We start from the raw sequence: 25,347 nt of genomic DNA, 5'->3' as shown, positions 1-25,347 counted from the left end.
ATTCTTGTTCGGAAAGAAGCCAATGCATTTGTAAATTCAGAAGATCTGAAATGGTCTAAGATTGGTATTGTTGTAGCAATAAAAGTTACATTTGTCTACTGATCAATTGGAAAAGGTTGCCTGTAGGGTTGTTCATATTGTGCGACTGACTGGGCGAGCACAGTTGAATGTGGCAGGAGCATATCTGAAGGATGGGTTGCAGATGAGCTTGACAATATTTGAGGTATGGGAATACCAGTAGACTGGGTTGCAACCAGATTTGGCAATGGCTGCAAAGTATTGGAATCCATGTTTTGATTAAGGCGTTTGTATTGCCGCTTTATAGAAATTTCTCTCTATGTTTTGCATAGTAAAGCCTATTTTGTTCTTTCTTTCTAGCTTTTTTGAAATCAGATATTTGTGTAGCAGGCTCTTTGGAGATCTGAGAGAAATACAAGAATGGTGGTGTGTTAGAATGAGAAGTATTAAAGGGGAAAAAACAAGTGGAGGGCTATTGAGTGTGAGGCACATTTGGTTGGAAGTGTATTTGCGATGCAAGAATATGAAATGAAGTGAAGAGTCCTCAATTGGTAGAACCCCAATTCCCTTCCAATGGTTCTCCACCCTCCTCTGTCAATTGAAGATGAAGGGAATTCTATTTTATGGATGGCCTAATGATAAGGGGCACACCTCGATCAAGTGCATTTGTGCAAGGGTGTATATGGGTGTGGTTGCATACTTATATGTATAGAAATGGTATGCAAGGGTGCATTTAAATGGCGCAGTGCATTTATGCAAGGGTACATATAAATGTGGTTGTTTAGATGAATGCAAGGAAATATGTACATACTTATTTATGTATATAGACATATATGTAGTTCAAAATTGTTTATAGTTAGATGTGTACATATGTAAATACATAGACAGAGGAGCATATATATGTATATGCACATACACACATGCATATATTCCTACATAGATATATATAGATAAATAGGTAAATAGTCAGATATATGTAGTTTAGAATAGTATATACTTACATATGTGCATATGTAGATAGATAAATATGTTAACATATATATGTATATGTATATGTATATATACTAACATGCATGTGTGTGTGTGTGTGTGTGTGTGTGCGCGCAGAGTTAGATGCATATGTATAAAGATTTATTTAAAGAAGGTAGCATATATGCAATTTAGAATGCCAATCTAATGTCGTTTGACGGGCAGGTCATGAGAACAACCATTATAAAGGAACAACATTAATTTAACAAAGGACATTGCAGAATACAGGTAGCATGGCTATTATTATGGACAGAAGACAAATACATTAATGCCTTAGTTAAGAAAAAAACTGAAAGAATCATATAAAGGTGGGAAAGAAGGATATAGAGTAACAAATGTTTGAAAAGAGTAACTAATCTAAGATATAGATTAACAAAGTTAAATAACAAGAAAAGGAAAAAAATTTGGCGAAAACACATAGCTTAGACGTTGATTCCTTAAGAAAATGTAAATATGAAGTACAAAATCTATTGGGCACGCAAAGAATACCAACAACCTATGTGAGGGCGTGAGGTCTTGTTACAACCAATAAGTTGAAAAGAGATGATAGCAAACATAGATGTGGACAACCATGTTTTTAATTTCTGGTTTTTTCCGAAAATCCTATATGTCTGCACTAAATTAGTAATTCACTATTTCATAGGGAAGTTAATTTTCGAAGAAGTGATTACAATATAACAAAGTTATAATTGAGTAATTTGCAACCATTCTTGTTTTTTATTTGGCAAGATTCTATCACAATGCAATAAAGTTGTAGCTCACAAGTTGCTTTAAATTCTAACCCAATGTGAAATAACATAGATGCAATTTCAGAACGTAGATGAAAGAATACAAGTAGAATGTAAATGTGCATGAACAATCATTGAAAAGATAAACTTGTTGGACCATAATTGGAGGGGTGAATTTGAGTCTCGTAAATTCGTGTAAGAACCTTTTAGTGGAAGACTTATTCTAGTAAAAAGAGGCCTTTGTGAGGTGAAAGTTACATGAAAATAATACTTACCATTATGGTTGACCAAGTAAACAAAGACGAAGGAAAAATAGTAATTGTAGGAAGCATTTTAGACAATGGGGAAATTGGATTAATGGTAGTTAATCCTATCACGGCCTCTTCCATTCAAAAGTCCTATCAATGATTCTGGTAACATATAATCTAACAAAGCTTTACAATATAGAAGACCTCCAAACTATGCTGGCAAGGTAGAATATAACAAAAGTGTATTATGGCAGAAATATGTTGTTCAAAAATCATGAAAGACAGTGAAGACGCTTCAATCGGTTGTGACATTCTTCTATTGTGACATTCTTCTATTTGTATCTCAATTCTTCTGTTTGTTGTGCCTTGTGTTGTCTACTTGGGGATGATGCAAAGCATTGAGCTCTCATTTGGTCTCTTCCATGTTGACTCAAAAGACACACATTCCCTTCTTCCAATATGCTTGTGCTTCCACTATGTTTGGGGGATAAGGTTAATTTAATACAAATATTCAGGCTATACATTAATATTAATAAGAGCATACTGACCCCGAAGTTAGTGGAGCCCTTATGTGCTTTATGTTTTATGACCATTATCCTTTGATTTGCCATTTCTTGTGGGCATATCATTGTGGTAATGTGCTTGTCTTTGGATTCATGCTACCTTAAATAAATCGCTACCTATCAAGCATGTGCAATCATTTTAACGTGGGGGCATACACTCTGCTCAATGTTTCACTTTATGCACATACCATAACATATTTCAATACTCAAGTTACTTTGCAAACTAAGCCTTTTTCTTTGTAATTTTGTATTCTTTTTTTTTTCACGACTCAAGTGAACCTTAGCAGGCTAGCAGTCATGATTCTCTCTCTTTTCTCTAATTTCCCTTTTATCTTGATATTGAAGTAGTAAGACACGAAAGACCCTTGGGGGCTTAGTGTGTCTTGTCTCTTTGATGCCTTGATGAAAGTTTTCAATGCAAACCTTTGTACTTTACTATGAGTATGCTTAGTCTCATACTCTCGTAGAAGTGGGGGTAAATGTAGTATCCTAAATTGTACTCGCCACTACAATTTTATCCTCACTTAGGAATCACTTTCATGTTCATCCTCTAAATCTTGATTGAATCTCTGATTCCACTCACAGTAGTCATCGAACTCAACTTTTCAATTGTCTATGCTTTCCTCCCCCTTAATCTTGGGACCTTGATGTCCAGGATCAGTGCCATGGCCCTCTCAAAAAGGGCCCATTTTGGGGCCTCATAATAGTCACTCAGTTTGAATGGGAACCTAGATCCCGTGTTGTCCTGTGTCAAAAATTTAATTAATTTTTTACTAGCAAGTATAAAAGAAGGTCTACCCCTCTCATTTTAAACCTAATGAACAAATTGAAGATCTCAATTACACTCTAGAAAATTCAAGTGAGCAAGCAATTAGTCATCTATAAATCATTGGAGTAGAAGTAAAGTCAAGATTCAAGCATTAGAGATGAAATTCATGTTCTATGTTTTATGAAGACTATCTACATGAAACCCTAATTCCCTGTGAAGACAAAAAAAAATCATTAAAGGTACATCATTAGTGTTACATTCATCTTTAGTCTTTACCTCAAAAAGAAAGCTTTTCATTACACTACTTCATTTACATTCCAATTCTATTTCATGGTTAATTCCAAAACTGAGGTTTGACCCAAGGAAAACCCCTATTCCCAAATATTTTCTCTTTTTCACTGTGTGTCGGAATAGGTACAAAGTTGCGTTTTAGAGGATCAACAATATTCACAAAGACAAACAAGTTCCCCTTTTGATGGAAAAAATTTCAGAGGACCAAGGGGTCCACCACCATGGTCCTGAAAATTCAGGTTGATTTTTTGGGAACAGATCCAAACCTTCATCTAGTGCTCAAATCCAATTTTGTGGCTCCATTTGACGATTGACACTCACTATTTATGCATAATTGCTTCAATAATCCACCATTATATCCTAATCTTTAATTAATTTGAATTCAATTCAATTCAAGGGAAAGAAGAGCCCCATTTAGGAGGCGTGGAATTAGATCAGAATCTAGCTCTATTAGGCTTAGATCTATCAATTTTCTATCTATCCCTAATGTGATGGTAATTAAGCAAAACATTAATGATCATACTACATCCCTTGATGAAACCCTAATTTTTCACCATTATGAATTTCATTTTCTTTATATACTTTAGCGTGCATATGCATGAAGTTTCATATGACTACTAAATTCAAGGCTAAATGTAGCATCATAAATTATGCTCCATAATGACGCAAGACCAATTTCATACTCTATTTGGCACATTCCTTGGTTTCCACTCCCCTAGTGCATTTTAGGACCATTGCTAGCCTCAAGCCTAAACCTCAACTCAAGCAATATTCTATGATTATCTCTAGAAGACTTTACCAATGATCGTAATCCTATGGATTTTACCAAATTCCTGAGATAGGAACATGTTTAATATATTAGGCCCATTCTCTTGTATCTTTCCTTTGAACAAGCCAATAGGCATGGATCCCATCACCCAAAACTAGTTTCTTTCCTATTTGGCATGGAATTTTGAGACACGATGTGTGTCAACCTTTATTTGTGTTATGTGTTTTTGGTTTTGATAATTGATCATTCTGTATCATTTTTTTAAGTCAAAAATTGACCTTTTGACTCATATATAAACACGAAATTTAGCACTTGAAACTATCTAATGATTTGAATTCTAAGGGGAAAATCTACCAAAATAAAGACGTAGCTCCTCAAATCTAAAAGTGTTCTTGATCTACATACAATTTATATTGTTGTAACTAGCACTTTTGAAGTTATAATGGAAGCTCTTTGAATGTTGACGGATTACTTGGAACTATGCAATCACTTATTTGCCATGAGGGATAAGTTTAATGAAAACAATAAAAATATTTTTTTGGAAACCTAAATTATTTTATTCTCCTATAAAAAAATAAAAAGTAAGTAATATTTCCCTTACTTACCCAATATAATAATTGGATCACTAACTTGCCACAAGACATAAATTTAGTGGAAAATTATAGAAACAATGCTTTGAATTTTGAAACTAATGATTCACTCTTAAAATAAAATAGTATTTCTCTTACATACCCTTCTTAACAATTCCTTGAAAATTGAAACTATATTCCCTTTTAAATTAAAATAATATTTCTATTGGTAATCAAGCTTAACTATTTGATGGCTTATTGAGAAAAATCATGTCAAATTTTTTAAACTTTTTAAACATTTATTGTCTATACCTACCCACTATCTACTTTGAGTAATTTCCATTTAAAATATTCTAATTTTCCTTGCCTACCAAAGATAACCATTAGATCACTAATTTTCCATGGTGCATAAGTTTAGTGGAAAATTATGGAAACAAATATTTGGAAATTGAAACTATTGATTTTCTTTTAAAATAAAATAAAATAATATTTCTTTTACCTTCATTATGGCTTATTCCAAAATTATTAATCTATTTAATTATTTATTATCTCTACCTAACCTCTATCTACTCTTAGTAATTTCCTTTTAAATTATTTAGTTCCCTTATCTACCCAAGATAACTATTGGATCATTGTTTTGCCACGGGCCAAATTTTAGTTAAAATTTGTAAAAACAACCTTTTGAAAATAGAAACTATTGATTGATTTTTGAAATAAAATAATATTTCTCTTACCTACCCTACTTAACCATTAGATTACATATTAAAAAAAATCTTACTAAAATTACTAATTTTCCAAGGGACATAAGTTTAGTGGAAAATGATAAAACCAACTTTTTGAAAATTGAAATTGTTGAATGGCTCCAAATGAGACCACCAAGGATCAAGTTTTGAGCCTATGGAAAGCATTGACGAGGTATATAAGTTAAAAAATAAATAATTTAAATATTTAAAATTAATTTTTTTTTTTAAAGAAAAAAAAATCACAATTCTTATTGGTGAAGAAACAATTGAATAATAATGAGTTAAGAAAAATTGAGTGCAATAATACAACAAGTACTAATAAGTTACCAAGGAATAATTGAATAACAATGACTTAAGAAAATTTGAGTGCAATAATACAACAAGTACTAATAAGTTACCTTCATACACTATAATTCCAATATTACCTTTATCCAATCCTAAGGGTTGACATTGGAGATACAAATAAGTGATACCAAAATTACCCTTAATAACCATCCAATTATTAATTTGCCACACTGCATAAGTTTAGTGGAAAATTATAGAAACAATTTTTTGATAATTGAAACTATTGATTTGATTTAAAAATAATAATAATATTTCTTTTGCCTACTCTTCCTCAATATTAGATGACATATTTGGAAAAAATCATACTAAAATAACCCTTACCTACCCAAGATAACCATTGGATCACTATTTTGCCTGGAGGCATAAGCTTAGTGGAATATTATAGTAACAACTTTTTGAAAATTGAAACTATTAATTCACTTTTAAAATAAAATAATATTTTTCATACCTACCCTTTTAACAATTGGATGGCTTTTTGGAAAAAAACTATATTAAAACTCATTGCATTTTAAAACTTGCAGTCTAACTCATGCTCATGCATATGCAAAAAGTGGTACCCTTAGTTGTCCTTGGTGACAAAAAGGGTGCCATTTTGTTATCAGCAACTTGTAATATATTTGTAAAATGTTTTGAGCGTTAAAATAAAACAAAAGTATTTTGTTGGAAGTAAATTAAAACTCTTTCAAAAGTTTTTCTCTGGCTGAGTTTATCAAACCCTAATACATCCACCGCTATGAGTTTCACTCTAGCAGTTACAGGGCAAAATATTGTCAGATTTTGGTTATGGGTTTTTGGTATGACAATCCGCAAGGTTAAACGAGTCGAATGGTGGTCTTAGTTGCTGATTTCAATGGGATTTTGTGCAGATATTTAGGATTTCATTCTCCGGTACATCTCTTCAAAAGAACAGGTAATATTGTTTCGAAATACTCTCGTTCTTGCAGTTTTCAGGGAGATATCTGAGATTATTTGAATTATAAATGATAAATAATTCAAAGATTAGTTGGTTGCTTTGAAACTTTTCAACGTTCTGTTATTTCTGAAAATTTCAATTAAAAAAAAAAAAGATTTTATAGCTGCAAGGTTTTATGTTTTTTAATGAAATCGTTTTTGTTGATTTCGTTACAAAGAGGATAATTTCTTTTCTTTACAAAGAACAGGTTAGTCGATTGATTAAACCCTAACCCAGTGTGGGTAACCATATACGAGGGTTACTCTTGAAGACACTCTTTGATCATGTTCTGAAGAGCACATTGAAATTATATAAGTTTTTGGAAACAGGACTTTTATGAAAAAAACAGAGAGAGAGAGAGATAGAGAGACTTGAATAAGAAAATTAGTAAAAAGAAGATTGACAGACATTTTGTTTTTCATAGTGTTCTGGACTATTACTCTGTTTTGCATAGTACTTGATGCCACTGAGGTTGGAGTTATTATTATTATCCAGAGATTGAGTGTACTCTCTCTGATTGTGTTTAAAATTTAAATATCTCTCTGATTGTGTTTAAAATTTAAAAATATCATTCTCTGTCTGCTATACAGAGATATGAAGGACATTGTTGCAATTTTTTTAGTGGGAATCAGATTGAGATATTATTATACTCGCTCCAACCATTGATAGTTTTGTGACTGCAGGACATAGTGCAGTCATAAAGGTACCAGTGATTGTAGCTTGAGTTGGCAATTTTTGATGTTGTATAAGGAAGAGGGGTTGGTGCTCCTTGAGGCCTTGTGGCTTCTAAATTTTGTGTACTGAGTTGGTGTGAAATAATACAAGGAATCTTTTATCGAGTGGTTTTTCTACCCCAAGAGGGTTTTCCACCCATGAAAATTATGGTGTTATGTGTCCAATCTTGTCTCATTTTGTTTCACATGCTCTGATACTTTAGATCTTTTATTATTTTTTCTTTCTCTCTCTACTGTGTACAAATCATTTTTAGATGTTGCGTGTTTTGTGAAAAGTGGCAAAATCATCTTGTTTTCAGAAATCTTAAATCAAAGATTATCTGTCTATCATTTGAATGGTCATTTTACATACTTTGTTAACAGTGTTGTTTTTACAATGTTTTGTCATATTTGGGTAAACTTACAACTCATGTGTTTAATGCCATCCACCTGTTGCTAATCAAGATAGCCCTTTTCAAAAAAGAAAAATTGAGTCAAAATTGTGACACTCTGATTCACCCCCCCCCCTCTCAGAGTGTCTCCACTTCCAACAAAAAGGAGCATAAGAGAAAGATGGGTTTTGAAAGGATTTTTCGATAGATGTTTTTAAGTTGATCTCTTCTACATTTTGATAAAAGAGGTTTATTATCTCATAAATTTGCAGGTCAGTAAATAACTCTTCAAAATGAGTTCTTTTCCTTCTTTTTAGACTTTATAATCATAATCTTTCATTTCCTTATTTTTGGCTTTACAATGATAGTCTTTTATTTTCCCCCTTTTTTTGGCTTATTATGTGAAATTAGGTTTTGTTTGTTTTATATGCAAACAAAAAATTCTAAACAAATAATCTAATACATAGATAATTTGAGATTTTCACTGTTTGAGAGATTGTTGAGAGAGATCTGAAATATTGAATGAACAGTATATACAATAGCACTCAAAAAATATTTTATCAATTCATAAATATACTAAATTTTTTCACCATTAAAGAATCATGTAATCATAAGAAATGATAACAAATTTTAAATCTAAATTTAATTTTATACTAGATCTCACCAATAATCTATCTTTATGTACATTTCAACCATTGTATTCTCCAGCTCATCCTTGTTTCTACTCATCGTGCTTCCAGATCCTTCATGCAATCGTTTGACAAGGTTTAGCAGCAGAAAATAAATGGAGAACAAAGAAGGACCAAGTATCCATAATAGATCTATAAATTTATATGTTTTTATGAATTTTATTAGATTCATATTATATTGAATCCCGTTCATCTATTTGTATTTTTTTTAATCTTGTAATGCATTGATTCATATTGAATCTCATCCAGCAAAGAAAAAGGATGCAAGAAGATCGTGATTCTGTATACTGCAAAAGACTTAAAAGCTGGGAAAACTAATTGGAAAAAGAAAAGGATGCAAGAAGATCGTGATTCTGTATACTGTAAAAGACTCAAAAGCTGGGAAAACTAATTGGATGATGCATCAGTACCATATTGATACTGAGAAGGCTGAAAAGGAAGGCACGTTCGTTGTGTCAAAAGTATAACCCCACTTCCTTCTCGTCTTCATCTGTACCAAGATGATACTCATGCATCACCCAGTTAGTTTTCTCTGTATATAAAAGCATTGAGAGCATGTGTGCTTCCTGACCATCGTTGAAGAGGATGGGTGTTTCCATTGGATCAAGATCAAATAAGTTGGATGACAAGATTTCTGCAAAGGTAAATCATCAAATTCCTATTAACAATTTTTTTCACTGGATTATAAAATCATTGCATTATAAAATCTATTTATAATAATATAGATTTGTCTATTCGTGTGCAGAAAGAAGAAGTGGACAGAAAGAAGAAGTGGAGAGAACCTTGGAGTTATTTCATCTACATCTTGATAAAGGAGGTTAATTATATATAGAACAAGAAACAACCGTCATTTTTTATATTAGGTTTTTAAGAGAGAACAACAATAATAATATGTGTAGGTAAAATGTCATTAGCCTTTCTAAATGCATAACAACTCTAATGTTGTATTAAGGGTTCTACAGATGCTCCATTGCAAGACACTACTACTTTTAGTTTGTGAAAAGTCTTCCTAAGAATTTATGTTGTTGTATATTGATGAGAGTGCCCACGTTAAATTGAAACCTTTTTGAAAACAATATAATGGAACCTGAGGAATTCCCCTTCTAAAAATAAATCTATTACCATCATAAATTGATTATGTAAGTGCATTTGTAAGTTGAAACATCAATATTCAGTTACAAGTAAGGAATGACGTCTCGAATGCAATCAACTTGCACTTTCTGAATATTTCTTCAAGAACTCATGGAGTAATGCCAGTACAGTTCTTAGATGGAAGTAATGTGAGTACAATTCTTAGATGGAAGTAATGTGATTTGAAGATACTGAGGCCTGTTAGTGTTGGTCATATCCCTGCATGCATATTTGATATGTATTAGGTAATAGACACAATAAAGATGTATATCAGATGATTGAAAATTTTGTGGTATGTCTAGAAATGACTGAGGAGGGGCTATATACCCGATTTGTATGTATGTTTACCCACTGTATTCATGATTTTAATACATAGTCTCAACAACATTCACTCTTTAGCTATCAATTCATTTTCTCACAGCTCTATTGATATTCATGTCTCTCTTTTTACTAAAGCATGTATTGTAATAATGTGATGCTGCCAAAAAGGTTGCCCACTTGAAAATGCTCTTGGACCATTTGGGAAATGCCCCTTGTATGGTGGCATGGCATGAGTGTTGTTAGATTATTCTACCTCCCATGACCGCTCTCTGTCTCGTGACCACTCTCTACCTCGGGGCCGATGGTGCGGTTGCAACTCCTCTGCTCCTCGCTCACAACTCCCATGGGCACAGTTTTCTCACCACTAGTCCTGTAGTGGTAGTGACTTCAATCAGTGTTGCTCAGCCTCTACGCCATGTCGTGGATCTGCTTCCGGGTGGGGTACAAGGGGTGTTGATTTTCTTGCTGCTGGTGGTTCTAGTTGGTCGAATACCAGCAGAGATTTTACCTGGCTTGGCTCTTCCAAAGGGTTCTCCTGGCTTGCTTTGGCCATTTCTCTGGCCAGGAAGGAGAAGGAGAATGAAGAGAGGACAACTGAAGAAGGGTGGTTCTTCTCGGACAACAACCCTGACCCTGCTTCAATGTATGGGATCCTAAGGATGATCGTGATCCACTTCCATTTTCTATTCTTATTTCTTTAGTGGCTTATCAGTTTTTATTTATTTGTTTCTAATTTTAGTGGCTTATCAGTTTTTATTTATTTGTTTCTAATTTCAGGGGTTGCCTGTGTTTTTTTTATGTTTTAGTGGTATGTCTGGGTGCTACCCATATGACTCCTAAGGGGTGATCTCACATCTCCTTTTTTTTTTTTGCGGATAGTGTACTATTAAATAATTTTATTAGAGATACCTATTCATCAAAAACAAAAAAAGCTGTCAAATTTTTGAGCCAATTAAATTTAAGGAAAAAAATTCTACAATTTAGAAACTTAAAAATCACAATTCTTATTGGTTAAGAAAAACTGATTGCAATAGTGCTAGTCTAACGGAAATATAATAAGTTAGCTTCATACAATATAATTTATGCATAACTTTAACATTGAAGATATGAATAAGTTATACGAAAATTACCCTTACCCACCCAAGATATGAATAAGTTACCTTCAAACACTATAATTTATCCATAACCTTTAACATTGGTGCATCTTAAGGGCTAAGGGCTAGATAGCAATTTCCCCCAAGATAACCATGAGATCACTAATTTTCCATGGGGCATAAGTTTAGTGGAAAATTATAGAAACAACATTTTGAAAATGGAAACTATTGATTGACTTTAAAATTAAAATAATATTTCTCTTACCTACTCTTCCTCACCATTAGACGACATAATAAGAAAAAACCATACTAAAATTAACCTTACCTACCCAAGATAACATCTTATCACTAATTGCCACAGGGCATAAGTTTAGTGGAAAATTATAGTAACAATTTTTGGAAAATTGAAACTATTAATTCACTTTTAAAATAAAATAGTATTTCTCTTACCTACCCTTCTTAACCATTAGATGGATTTTTGGGAAAAACAATATTAAAATTATCCTTACCTATCCAAGATAACCATCAGATAATTGATTTGCCACAAAGGCATAAGTTTAGTGGAAAATTATAGAAATGACTTTTTGAAAATTGAAACTATTCATTCACTTTTAAAATTTAAAAAAAAAATTCTTTTACTCACCCTTCCTAACCATTTGATGACTTTTTGCAAAAAAATATGCCAAAATTAACATTAATTATGCAAGATAACCATAGGATCACTAATTTGCCACCTCGCATAAGTTTAGTGGAAAATTATAGAAACAACTTAAATTTGAAAATTGAAACTATTTATTGGTTTTGAAAATAAAATAATTTTTCACTTACCTACCTTTCTTAACCATTGGATGACTTTTTGGAAAAAAAATTGTACCAAGATTATTAAACTATTTATTCATTAATTACCTCTACCTACCCACTATCCACTTTGGGTGATTTCCATTTAACCATTCACCTATTTATTTTGCTCCATACATCCAATTTCTCTAATGTGTCATTTGTCTCCTTTTCTTTTCTATATCATCTTATTGATATGGGCATATTATTTTTAGTTTCTATATGGCCTACAATCTTTCATTCTTCGAAATGACCTTCTACACTTTAATTTGCTGTAATTTTCCCAACACGGAAGGAGAAGAGGAGAAGAAGAGAAAGATGGGTTTTCTAAGAATTCTTCCATAGATATTTTGAAGTTGAGAATGGAAATTATTTCCTCTGCATTTATATAGAAGAGGTTTATCGATTCATAAATTTGCAAGTCAGTAAATAGTTCTTTGAATTCTTTGAATTCTAAGTTAATTTCCTCCGTTTTACGTTTTACAATCATTATATTTTATTTCCTTCTTTTTGGCTTTACAATGATAGTCTTTCATTTTCCCCTTTTTGGCTTACTATGTGGCATTAGGTTTTGTTTTTGTTGTTTTGTATGCAAACAAAAAATCTAATATTACATAGATAAATTAGGTTTTAACTCTTGATTATTTGATAAAGGATAGCTAAGAAACATCTGAAATATTGAATGAAAAATATATACAATAAAATTCAAAAAGTCCATCCATTTTTATTTTTTTATCCTATTCATATTAACTCTTGATTATTTTATCTGATTTATATTGTATTGAATCCAGTCCATCCATTTATATTTTTTTATCCTAGAATTATTATAATTCTTATACTCTACTTTTAATTTTCCCATGCATGAATTCTTATTGAATCCCATATCCTTAATGGAAAATAGGAAACAAAAAGGATGCAAGAAGATTGTGGTTCTGTATACTATTGCAAAGAGCTCAAAAGCCCAGAAAATCGATTGGATGATGCATCGGTACCATCTGGTTGAAAGGGGAGGGATGTTTGTTGTTAATAAAATATCTTTTATCCTTCCTTTTCATCTTCATCAGATGCATCACCCAGTTAGTTTTCTAGGTAGATGAAAGCATTTAGAGAATGTGTGTTTCCTGAACGTCGTTGAAGAGGATGGGATTTTCCATTGGATCACGATCATATGATTTCTGTAAAGGTCAATCTTCTAATTCGTTTTAACAATTTTTAAATCATTTTCTTAGTAGATTTGAAAATCACTGCATTATAAAACCTATTTATACTAACTTATATAGCTTTGTCTATTCATGTGCAGAAATAAGTGGGGAGAACCTTGGAGTTATTTCATCTTATATAACAAGAAACGACGTCATTCTTTATATCAGGTTTTTAAAGAGAGGATGACAATAATAATATTTGTAATTGAAAGATTAGCCTTTCTAAATGCATTAACAGCTGCTACTGTGTAGTAGTGATCATTGTCTTATTTTACAATGATGGCTGAAATAATACCATGGATCTCTACTAATGAATTAGTAGAGAAAAGAAGTGGATAAGAAATTTTATCAACTTTTTTTAAAAGATCAAGAAACTTTATTAGGTTTCTGATTTTTAATAATAGAGAATAATATTATATTATTTTTATTTGCAAAAGTAGCTTTTGTCATATTTGGTGATCCATGATTTATTTTACTATGATCTCATTAAATAAGTAACAGGTAATGTCGCTCTACAAGTTTTGGATTTTCAATGGAGATAGTAAAATGTTCTTCTAATTCCTCTCGAAGAGATAGTTAGAGCTTTAAATTGGGTTTTCCTTGAACAAAGATTGATCCGATCTTTTGACATCATATTTAACTAATAACTGAAATTTGAGAACACAACGTACTTCAATTAATTGTAAAGTTGAAATTTTGAGAACATGGTTATGGCAGGGAAAAAAAAGGGATGGCTTTTTTCTATATTTTTGAATCGGGGATGTTTCAAATGGTTAGACTGGAACTGCATGGTAAAGTTTGAGAATAGCTTTATAGATATTTAATTTTCCGCAAGAATGTTAGTTCAGTCAATGGTTTAAGTGTCTATCAGCTTTGATTCATTAAAAAACGCGAATGGAGAGTGCGAAGGTCGTCTTTGCGGGCTAGGGTTTTACCCCAGCCTGCATGTTCGTTTTCTGCCAGTGTGGTGTGCTCGGAGAGTGTTTGGGTGCTGTGATTTGGCGTGGGTTTCTTCTGTGTTGTGGAGTTTCTGTAGGGGATGGATTTGTGCCAGTTAAACCTCGTTCTAAAGGCAGGAGGCAAAAGCAGTCTCTCAAGCATAGGCAGAATGAGCAGGATTTTAATCATTTTGAGGTTTTGGCATTGGAGGAAGGGATTCCAATGGAAGTATCTTCTAGAGCAGTGGGCTTGGGAAGGACTGAGGGGGTGGATGGTTATGTCCCGACTTCTCAGGCACCCCAGTTACCTCTAGAAATTTCTCTTGGTCAGTAGACACACAAATCTGATGATTCTAGTATCTTGCAGGATGATGTGGTTTTGGCAGACTTGGCCAAAAAGGTTTCGAAATCTAGCAAGAGCAAAGGTTCTTCTCAAGCTTTGGGTTTGCTTCAGCAGCCTCATAAGAGGAGTGCATTGGAAACCCCTAAAGGAGGTCGTAAAACAGATCAGGAGAAGTTTCATTCAGTTGGGGATTTGTTAGTGGAGTCTGGGTTGGTGAAGACTACTGACTCCCACTTTCCACATTCTCTTAAATGATTATTCTTTCTCGGAATGTGTGGGGATTGAATAGCTCCTCCCATCAAAAAGCTATTCGTGATTTGGTGGGTGTTCATTCTCCAGATATATTTTGTATTCAAAAGACTAAGCTTTATGTTGATCTTATGTTTCAGTAAGCTTCAACAATGTGGTGTTACGGCCAGTTATGGCCAGTGTCAGTGTATTGATTCTTCAAGTTGTTCAGGCAGATTAGCTCTCTTTTGGGATTCGCGTAAGGTTACTCCTCTTTGGTGGCTCTCTAGTCAATTTTCTCTTTCCTTGGTTGCCTCTAGTTTGGAGTCCAATGACATTTTTCTGGTTACTAATGTCTATGCTCCCATTGATATTCGAGGAAAATCCTAGTTGTGGTCTCATCTTAGGCATATTCGGTCTGGTACTCATTTCCTACCTTGGGTTCTTGCTGGTGAATTTAACTCTATCCTGAGCTTAGCTGAGAAGAGGGGCGGATAGGCCAGATTGGATCCTTCCTCCATTCTCTTTCAGGATAATGTAGATTTTCTGGGACTAGTTGATGTCAAGCCCTTTAATGGCATCTTTACTTGGACCCATCAGCGGTGTGGAGCAGATACTATTTCTGAGAGACTATACATATTTTGGGTCTCTTTCTTTTGGGTAGGGGATAGGGTGTTGTCTAGCTCAAAGATCCTAGGCTGGCAGGGTTCTGATCATTGGCCAATTAAGTTTTCTATTGGGTTTTTTTGTGGTCATCGAAATACTCCATTCAAGTTCCAACTAATGTGGCTCCGAGAGGCTTCTCTCCATGATCTCATGGCTCGTTGGTGGCATGATGGGGTACCTGCCTATGGTACATCTATGTATACTTTTGTTAAGGAGTTGCAATTTGTGAGATATCAACTAAAGAAATGGAGCAGGGTGTGTTCTATCTTGAAGGAAAAGAGGTTCTCAGAAGTGCGTTGGTGCTATTACTCGGCATATTCGTGAATTTGGTTTCACTGAAGTTTTGGGATCTGCTGAGTCTCGGGCCTTGAAGGATTTGGAAGAGTGGGAGCTTCAAGAGGAGATCTTTTGGAAGCCAAAAGATCGAAATCATTGGCTTCAAGCATGTGACCATAATAATACTTTTTTCCATTAATTTGTCCAGGCTTGTCGGTAGAGGAGCGTGATATCCTCCCTAATCAATTCGGTTGGCATTCAGTTGACCTCCCTTCCGGCTATATCATGTGAGGCATATCAATTTTATTCAGCCCTTTTCTTAGATGATGTGTCCCCTGCTTCTATGGAGGAGAACCAAATCTTGGCTTGTATCCCCTCTTTGGTCACTAATATGATGAATGAGTCTCTCATGCATCGAGTGACTTTGTCAGAACTTGAAGAGGTTGTTTTTGGTATGGCTAAAGGCAAAGCTCCGGGCCTAGATGGTTTTCCTATTGATTTTTTTCAAGATTTTTGGGACATCATCAATTTGGATTTGTTAGCAGCTATCCAAGAATCTCATAGTAGCAAGCAAATGCTTTGGAACTTGAATTCTAACATCCTGGTTCTTATTCCTAAAAAGGAGGGTGCCAATCAACTTGAGTTCTTTAGACACATTGCTGTCTGCAATGTTGTGTATAAAATTATCACTAAATTGATTGCTGAAAGACTAAAAATTTGGCTTCCTTCATTAATCTCTTATGAGCAAGGGGGTTTTGTGGTTGGCAGACAAATTTTCAATGGGGTTGTTATTTCTTCTAAAGCCATTCATTCTGTGGCAACATCTAGGGAAAGGTCTATGTTTATCAAATTGAACATGGCTAAAGCTTATGATAGGGTTAGATGGAGCTTTTTGTGTCAAATTCTCTTGGCCTTTGACTTCAATTTGCAGTGGGTTAGTTGGATTATGAGTTGTGTGACCTCTTCTTCCTTCTATGTTTTTATCAATGGTGAGCCATCACAATTATTTGGTTCTTCAAGGGGTTTGAGGCAAGGTGATCCTCTCTCCTTATTTGTTTATCATCATGGTTGAAGGCTTGGGACTTTTCATCAAGTCTCAGGTTGCTCAAGGGGTGATCAGGGGGTGGACTTGGGGTATTGGATTTCCTAAGCTTTCACATCTCCAGTTTGTGGATGATACAACTCTTATTGGGGTTTCTCCTCTTCAGGAGGTTGAGTCAATTAGGAAGTTGTTTGATGTCTATTTAGCTACTTCAGGGAAGCAGGTGAATGAGCTTAAGTATTCAATCTATTTCTTCAATACCCCCGATGCTATCCAAAGGAGAATTGCTAATACTCTAAGGTTCCAAATTGGTTCTCTTCCTTTCATCTATCTGAGTATTCCTATTGTTTTTGTTCGACAACCTAGACCCTTTTGGCAAGGGTTGTTGGATAAGCTGTGATGAAAGGTTAACCATCAGAATCATAGGTGGCTTTCTACTTTTGCTTGTGTTACTCTTCTTCAATCTATGATTTAGGCTCTTTCTATTTACAGGGGTTTTGTTTAGGTTGCTCCAAGGTATTTCCTTAAGGAATTCGATGCTTTGTCTCGTCAATTCCTTTGGAGTGGTAACTTGCGCTCTTCTAAATGGAGTTTGGTTAAGTGGGAGCTAGTTTGCCAACCTAAAACTAAGGGTGGCCTTGGTCTTCTCTCAACGGTTTTGAACAATCAGGCTTTGGCGGAAAAATTTTACTCGAGGTGGTGTACCAACCGACATCAATTGTGGGCTCGTATCCTTACTTATAAGTATTTGGGTACCATTCATGATTGAAATGTTCCTCGATACCAGCTGGCAGGTAGGGGCTCTATGATTTGGCATACTTTGAAAATTGGGGCACACTTCATAAAAGAGGGTGTTTTTTGGATTTGTCACAAGGGCTCTGAGGCTCTTTTTTGGTTGGATTCTTGGGATGGTAATCCTCCCATTATTTATATGTATTCTCATTTATAGCCTCTTTATGATAGTTTTGTAGTTGTTGGGTGGACTTCAGTAGGATATTTTAAGACAATTTAGAACTTTGGGTCTGCTTTTGGCTATAGATGGAGGGGTCCTAGTGAGTGGCCGCCGAGGGGTTCTAAGGAGTCTTGACAAGAGTTGGCCCATATTCTTTCTTCTTGGAACTATAATTCCTTGGAGGGACCAGATATATTAGCATGGGGTAGTGAGTCATCTGGGAAATATTCAATTGCTTATGGCTATAAGAAGTCGGTTCATGAAATTTATGGTGGTGAAGAGGTGCCTTGGTGGAAATATGTTTGGAATTGTTTTCTTGGCCTAAATATAATTTTTCTTGTGGCTAGTGGTTTAAAATCGATGTCTTACTTGGGATAACTTATGTAAGCGAGGTTTTTGTGGGCCCTCTATGTGTGTTCTTTGTTGTAATAGTGAGGAGATTGTCACCCACCTTTTCTTTCAGTGCTCATTCTCTAGGAGGATTTGACACTATTGGTGGGGAAACTTGGAACCGTACCTATTGGCATGTTGCTTCTTTGGTTGAGTTTTGGGACCGCTTGGGCTAGACACCTGTTGGTACTCCTTTTCTTCAAGTTGCCTCGTCTTTGGGTCCAACTTTTATTATTTGGCACATCTGGTAGGAGAGGAATCAGTAGATTTTCCAAGATGTCAAACTTGTTTCTCAACACATGTGTGGTTGAAAATCCTGCATCTTGTTCGGGAGACTGTCTTGGCAAAATGTGACCTTGCTAGGGGAATGACTCCTTGGGATATTGGAATGGAGTTGTCAATTGTCTTGCTAAGTGGGCTTCTATCTTTATGGAGGGGTGATCTATTAAGGATAGGGGACAACTTTCTTTGGAATTGTCTCATCAGTTGGATCATCTTGTTGATCAGGATAAGTCTTTGTAATCTTTTCTTTGTTGGGCTCTTTGCCTTCTTTTGATGTACTTCTTCTGTTTTGAATCATTTTGTACACCCTTTTTATTGCCAGGTGTCTATTAGCTTTATGTAGCAGTATTTTGATGGAAAAATCCATGCAGTTCCACTCTCACGTTCTATTAAGGGTTCTACAGAAAGAACTGATCCTAAAGAAAGAAGTTCCCTTTGGGAATGGATGACTTCCCTCCCCTGCATTCCTTGGGTCATTGCTGGAGATTTCAACATGGTTGAACACCAGGACAACAAAGGTGGGGGCCTCCCTTTTGCTTGGAAAGATATGAAAAAATCACATTGGTTTAAGATGAAAAACTCTCTACAACTTTATGACCCTCTTGCTGGCAATAAAAACAATAATCCCGGGCCTTGGTATACTTGGTGCAATCATCAACAGGGGAATGATAGAATTTACTCCCGTCTCGACCGCTTTTATGCCAACAGAAATCTTTTCTCCTTCCTCCCTAATGATCTTGGTAACTCCGTTCTTGTTACTCCCTCCACTCTGTCGGATCATCACCCCATCACTGCATCTTTTACCTTCAACAGGGCCCCGATTAGACCCAACACTACTAATTCCAAATTTCTCCTTAATGTTAGCCTTCTTAAAGATACTAATCTTCTTGCTGCCATCCACATTATTAACATCATTAATAAGACCAATTTTCCGAAGGATTTAAAGAGGGACATTTGGAATAGGAACATCCCTGCCTGGCAAAATCTGCTCAAGACCATTGGTCAAAAGAAAGCAAAGGACTTCCGATTCACTGAGAAAGCTCTCTCGGCTGAACTAACTAAGGCAGAAGTGAATAACCAAACTAATATCACTGACCTTAACTGTACTTCTCAGGTTATCAAAGCTAAAGACACCCTCAGAAGACACCTTGTGACTAAAACCAGAGGTGCTAAGGTTAGATCTCGGACACACTGGCTCCAATATGGTGACCGTGGTTCCAAGTTCTTTTTCAACCTTATCAAATACAAACATTATAATGAAACTATTGAAAAGATCATCCATGAGAACCATGAAATTTCGGACATTGGTATGATCAAGTACACTTTTGCTCAATTCTACCATAAGCTCTTCTCTTCTGAAGATACGAGGGAAGCCGCCTACCTCAGAGATCAATGCAGAATTCTTATCCCTAAGGTGGTCTCCTCTGAAGATGCACTGTCTTGCAGAGGATATCACTTTAGGGGATATCAACAATGCCATTAATTCCCTCAAAAATGATAAAACTCCTGGCCCTGATGGCCTCCCCATTGAATTCTACAAAGCTAATCAACACTGGATTGCCAAAGACCTCCTCGAAATCTACAATGAAGCTTTGGCCCAGGGATCTCTTGGTCCATCTATCAACAAAGGCATTATTAAGCTTATCCCCAAGGATGGAGATAAAGCTCTCATCAAAAATTGGAGACCGATTACACTCCTTAATGTTTCCTATAAGATCTTTGCCAAGATTCTAGCCACTAGACTTGCTGGAATTCTACCTAAATTCATATGCTCTACCCAAACTGGTTTTATTAAAGGTAGGTATATCTTAGAAAATGTCCTTACTAGCTGGGAAGCCATGAACTGGGCTTCTCAGTCCAGTCAGAACTCGGGCATGTTACTCCTTGACTTCGAAAAAGCATACGACAGGATTGAATGGAGCTTCATTCACATGATGCTTGAAGCTTTTGGTTTTCCTCCCTTCTTCTGCAAGGCTGTCAATATGCTTCTCCAGGATGCTTGCACCCAAATTGACATTAATGGCTCCCTGTCTGATACCTTTCCCTTGGGAAGGTCCATACGGCAAGGCTGCCCTTTGGCCCCTGCTCTCTTCGCCATTGCTTCTGATGCTCTATTTTATCTTCTTAGAGATAATACACTTTCCCCTACTGTCCAAGGCATATCTCTCCCCAACAATGAGGAGCTCATCAATAGCCAATTTGCTGATGACACGGCTATTTTCTTTAAAAATACTGCTGATAACTTTGAAAATCTGCAATCCAAGTTAAAGATATTCTGTAAAATTTTTGGAGCTAAGATTTTGCATTCTAAGTCCATCTATCTGGGATGGAATGAACACCCCCCTGAATGGTTTAAAAATTATGAATTCCAATGGGGAGGTCCCCAAAAGATTGTGAAATATCTTGGCATCCCCTTTGCCATAAATCCCTCACTGAAAGACATGTGGCTTTGGGTCAAAGGTAAAATCACTAAAAAATTGAATATGTGGCATAACCGTGCTATTTCCTTTGTTGGTAGACTTCAGGTCTGCCAAAAAATCTTATCCTCTTACAACATTTATTACTCCTCTGCGTGGATGTTTAGTAATTACCAAATTTTTGAGATTCAGAAGGCTGTTAGAGATTTTTTATGGTCTGATGGTCAAGGAAAAAAAAAAATGCACTCTGTCCAGTGGAAATGGTGTTGTATTGATAAACTTACTGGAGGGCTGGGACTGAAAGACCTTAGGATCCAGGGTATATCCCTGGCCGCCAAATGGATCTTTCACTCCATGAATGGAGATGCCCCATGGAAGATTCTTGTTAGGAATAATATTGAGAGAGGCTTTCCTACTAAGGCTAAATTCTGGAATAACATGCCCTTTAATGATTTAGTCATTGGTAACTTCCCCATTTCAGTTCAAGGGTCGGAAGTTTTTAAATCTATCTGGAAAGCCTGGAATATTGTTAGACCATTTATTGTTAACAAGGGCTTTCATGATGATACTCAAATTTATGGTGAAAGGTCCATCTGGTGGAATCTTAAACTTTCAGGGAAACCCCTTGCTCTTCTACAGGGCTGTTCTGCCAAACATTGGGCCAGCAAAGGTATCATTAGCTTTATTGACATTTTTGAACATGATAATTTAATTAGCTGGGAGGAACTGAAAAATACTTTTAGTCTCCCAAACTCTCAGAAAAAAACTTATAACATGATTCTTAAAGCAACACAAAATCTCCCTCCTGCCTGCCATGTTGATTCTCAAAGGTACTTACAATGCAAATGGCCGGATGGGACCATCCTATCCAATATTAAAGCTAATAACATTTACAAAATTCTTGCATATGATGATTCCATCCGTGGCCATATTAACAAAATCTGGTACTCCTCGCTGGATGTTTCTTCTTGGAAGAAGTTTTTCGTTATTCTTTGGAAAGGTTGGGTGGAACCCAAAATTAAATGCTTTAAATGGCTCTTTATTCTTGACAGACTTCCTATTCAGAGAAATAACCATGATAATAATCTTTGCAAAATTTGTAATCTTCCGGAAACCAGCAGACATATCTTCTTTGATTGTTCTTTTGCTAGAAATATTTGGAATCTTTTTGGCATATACTACCCTACTCATGTTTCCATTATTGAAATTGTTACTGGTTATATTAAAGGTCTCAAAGCTGATTCTAATATTTTTTGGAATATTTTATCTTCTAACATATTATGGCAGATCTGGAAATGCAGAAATGAAGAGAAATTCCAGGACACTCCCCGGGTTCTTACTGAGTTTTTTCTTAAACTCACATCTTTAAAAATTTCCTTGCAGGTGCACACCACTATGATGATGGATCATAAGAAACTTCGTAGATTTCTTCAGGACGGACATGCCACCTTTTTTGCTTTCGAACTCAAGAATGGACATGAATGGAGGAGAAACCTGGATAACCTTCAAGTGTTTGAGAAGACTTTGGATAAAGTGAGCAAAGAAATCAAGAGAAATAGAAACTCCAAGAAAGACATCTTAGCCATGCTTCCAGAAATTCCAAATAAGAAAAAAGTTGCATGGATGGAAGGAGAACAGGGTTGGACCACCTAGGTCGATATCACTGATGGACACCTCCATTAGTGGTTTATTGGGCACCTTTTTTTGCTTACTGTTATTAACTCTAGATACTCCTTTCGTTTTGCTCTTATGAGCTGTATTTCCGTTGGGGTCTTGTCCCCTTTTTGATACTTTGGATTTCTTCATTGTAATCTTTTTTTGATCACTTTATAATCAATACAAAAAAAAAAATCCCCCAAAATCCCACCTCTCACATTTAAATAAATTAACATTTATTTAAATCACCTTTATCCTCTACCCACTTGTATTTTCCTATAAAAGCAAGTTGCACAATTATTTTAAATAAATAATTTATTTAAATCACCTTTATCCTCCACCCACTTGTATTTTCCTACAAAAGCAAGTTGCACAACTATTTTAAATAAATTATTTATTTAAAATCCTATTTATCCTCACCCACTTGAAACCTTTAATGGTTTCCCTTAAAGTATTCAAACTTGATGACTTTAAAGTCTTCAAACTTGATGGCTTCCTTCTATAGTCTTCTTAAGACTTTAATGGTTTTCCTTAAAGTCTTCAAGCCTTTAATGGTTTCCCTCAAAGTCTTCAAGTATTTTAATGCTTTATCTTCATTTTTCTCATTTAAATAAATTAATATTTATTTGAATATTTATCCAAATGCAAATTACACCATTTAATTGAAATAAATGATTTTATTTTAATTGAAAATACCAAAATTTCTCCCACTTGCATTTTCCTACAAAATCCACTTGCATGCCTAAACCCCTTCTAGAATTTTCTAATCACTTTTAAATAACCTAACCCCTTCTCTAAACTTTGTCACATTCCTAAGCAAAAGGGAAGTCACTTCTCAAACCCTCAAAGTCTTTGATAACCATTAAAGGCTTTCAACCTCCAACCACTAAATGGCTCAAAGTCTTTGATAACCATTGAAGGCTTTCAACCTTCAACCACTTAATCCCCAAAGTCTCCAATAACCATTAATGGTTACCTCAAACCCTCCCACATGGTTAAAACATTTGTTTTGACTCAACCTCTACCCAACCCAAAGGTCTCATCAGGCCATTAATGCTTTGACCATGATTATCTCTTAAACATTTGCACAAAGGCTTATCCTTGGATTAACTCTTAATCTAGTGGGTAATCTTTATTTGGACTTGACCCTTAGCCTCTAGATAACCATGAGGTCTTCTCAGGCCTTTAATGCCTCCAACCTCTTCTCTCAACCCAATCCTATGTTGACACTTGTCACCATTTTATTGGTGCCAATTGTGCACATGGATCCCCAACTTTCAAACTTGGCCCTTGATTAAACCATTCAATCTTAACCCTTCATTTCCCCATTTCTTCTATAAATAGAACCCTTCTCCTCAAGCAAAAGAGAGAAGCATTAGAGTATTGTTGTTATACTGGCATTAGCATAGAGCTTTCTCAGCATCACTATCTACACTTGCATAGGATTTGCTTATCATATTCAACCATCTTGAATCTCCATATGGCATCCATGGCTAGTGCTAAAAGCTGAGAGCTACACTCATTTGGGACTTGGAGAGGAGAGGAACAAGGGAGGAGCAACTATGAGCATCTTGATTAGCTATTTTATTTTATGTTTATATGCTTTCTAATTCATGCTTAATATCTCTCTTGATATGCCTATTTAGGATAATCTTTTGTTGCTAACACTAACGTTTGTTTCTTGTGCTCTTGTGTGTGTTGCCATCAAACAGATTTTCTAATCCTTTTTGCAGAGCATCAATATGTATACGGATATATGCATAAGTATATATAAACATAAGAAGATATATTTATATATACGCATACATAAATACATGCACACAAATATATTTATATATACATACATATATATGACTGTCTGCAGACCTTTTTTGTTATTTTCAGACAAGGAGGATAATGTTAGGAGAGGCTCAAGTTTTGTGTCAAGTGAACTAACAAAATCTGAATATAAATCATCATCTATTCTAATTTACTATTACTTTAGTTTGCAAGTGCCATACCATTATCGAACGAATATTTATCAAGATTCAACCAATCAAGCAGTTACTCCAAGGAAAAATGGCTATCATTAAATAATAGATTTGTGACAGAACTTGTAATAGCATCTCTATGCTTTGGAATATTCCAGCTATCCAACTATAGCAAAGAATTTCAACAACTTTAAGTTTATCAATCAAATTGTAAGAAGCAGCTAAGCTTGTCTCCAACTTTAAATATATAATCCATTTTAATTAACAAACATATATATATATATACAAAGCTATATATTTGCATGCACAGACATAGAGATCCATATGCATGTGCATGTAGAAACATAAATATGTACATGCACATATACATGGATATGTATGTATGGACATGGATATATAGATGTACAAGCACGTATGTATATACGGATATATGCATAAGTATATATAAACATAAGTAGATATATTTGTATACACATATACATAAATACATGCACATATATATATATATATATATATATATGGCTGTCTGGAGGCGTATTATGCTATTTTTGGACAAGGAGGATAATGTTAGGAGAGGCCACGAAAATGTATCTATATCTAGATGGATATTCTGCCATAGTCTTATAAACATTATAGAATATAAAATGAAAACTAAAGATGCAGGCTTGCTGATAATCGCGTGTTTGGCTAAGAAATGACTTGATAAAAATGCATATTTTTTCAATTATCATTCGGCTCTTTTTTCTGGTAGCAATTGGTGGGAGAAAACCAGTCAATACCATAA

At 34.9% G+C, this 25,347-nt stretch overlaps 1 protein-coding gene and 1 long non-coding RNA gene across 2 annotated transcripts; both read left to right on the top strand.

Annotated features, from left to right (window-relative positions):
• The first annotated feature begins 6,782 nt into the window (after nucleotides 1–6,782).
• On the top strand, nucleotides 6,783–9,661 carry LOC131035621 (uncharacterized). The gene is made up of 3 exons (XR_009370798.1): nucleotides 6,783–6,982; nucleotides 8,870–9,460; nucleotides 9,564–9,661. It is a non-coding gene; the product is annotated as an uncharacterized LOC131035621 (long non-coding RNA).
• A 6,584-nt stretch (nucleotides 9,662–16,245) lies between these two features.
• LOC131872684 (uncharacterized) lies at nucleotides 16,246–22,590 on the top strand. Its single transcript, XM_059216118.1, has 4 exons — nucleotides 16,246–16,731; nucleotides 16,955–17,119; nucleotides 18,867–19,694; nucleotides 19,882–22,590. The coding sequence occupies exons 1-4, from the start codon at nucleotides 16,246–16,248 to the stop codon at nucleotides 22,588–22,590; spliced, it is 4,188 nt and encodes a 1,395-aa protein (XP_059072101.1).
• Nucleotides 22,591–25,347: the final 2,757 nt, after the last annotated feature.

This window comes from Cryptomeria japonica, unplaced genomic scaffold (assembly GCF_030272615.1).
Source record: "Cryptomeria japonica unplaced genomic scaffold, Sugi_1.0 HiC_scaffold_724, whole genome shotgun sequence".
NCBI lineage: Eukaryota > Viridiplantae > Streptophyta > Pinopsida > Cupressales > Cupressaceae > Cryptomeria > Cryptomeria japonica.
The sequence above is the reverse complement of the archived record's forward strand: the minus strand, read 5'-3'. Positions and strand labels throughout refer to the sequence as shown.

Coding starts and splice junctions, on each gene's coding strand:
- LOC131872684 (XM_059216118.1), top strand. CDS start 16,246: ATGATGAATGAGTCTCTCATGCATCGAGTGACTTTGTCAGAACTTGAA. Junction 16,732..16,954: donor TGGCTAAAGCTTATGATAGG/GTTAGATGGAGC, acceptor ATCAAGTCTCAG/GTTGCTCAAGGGGTGATCAG. Junction 19,695..19,881: donor CTAAAACCAGAGGTGCTAAG/GTTAGATCTCGG, acceptor TCTCTTCTGAAG/ATACGAGGGAAGCCGCCTAC.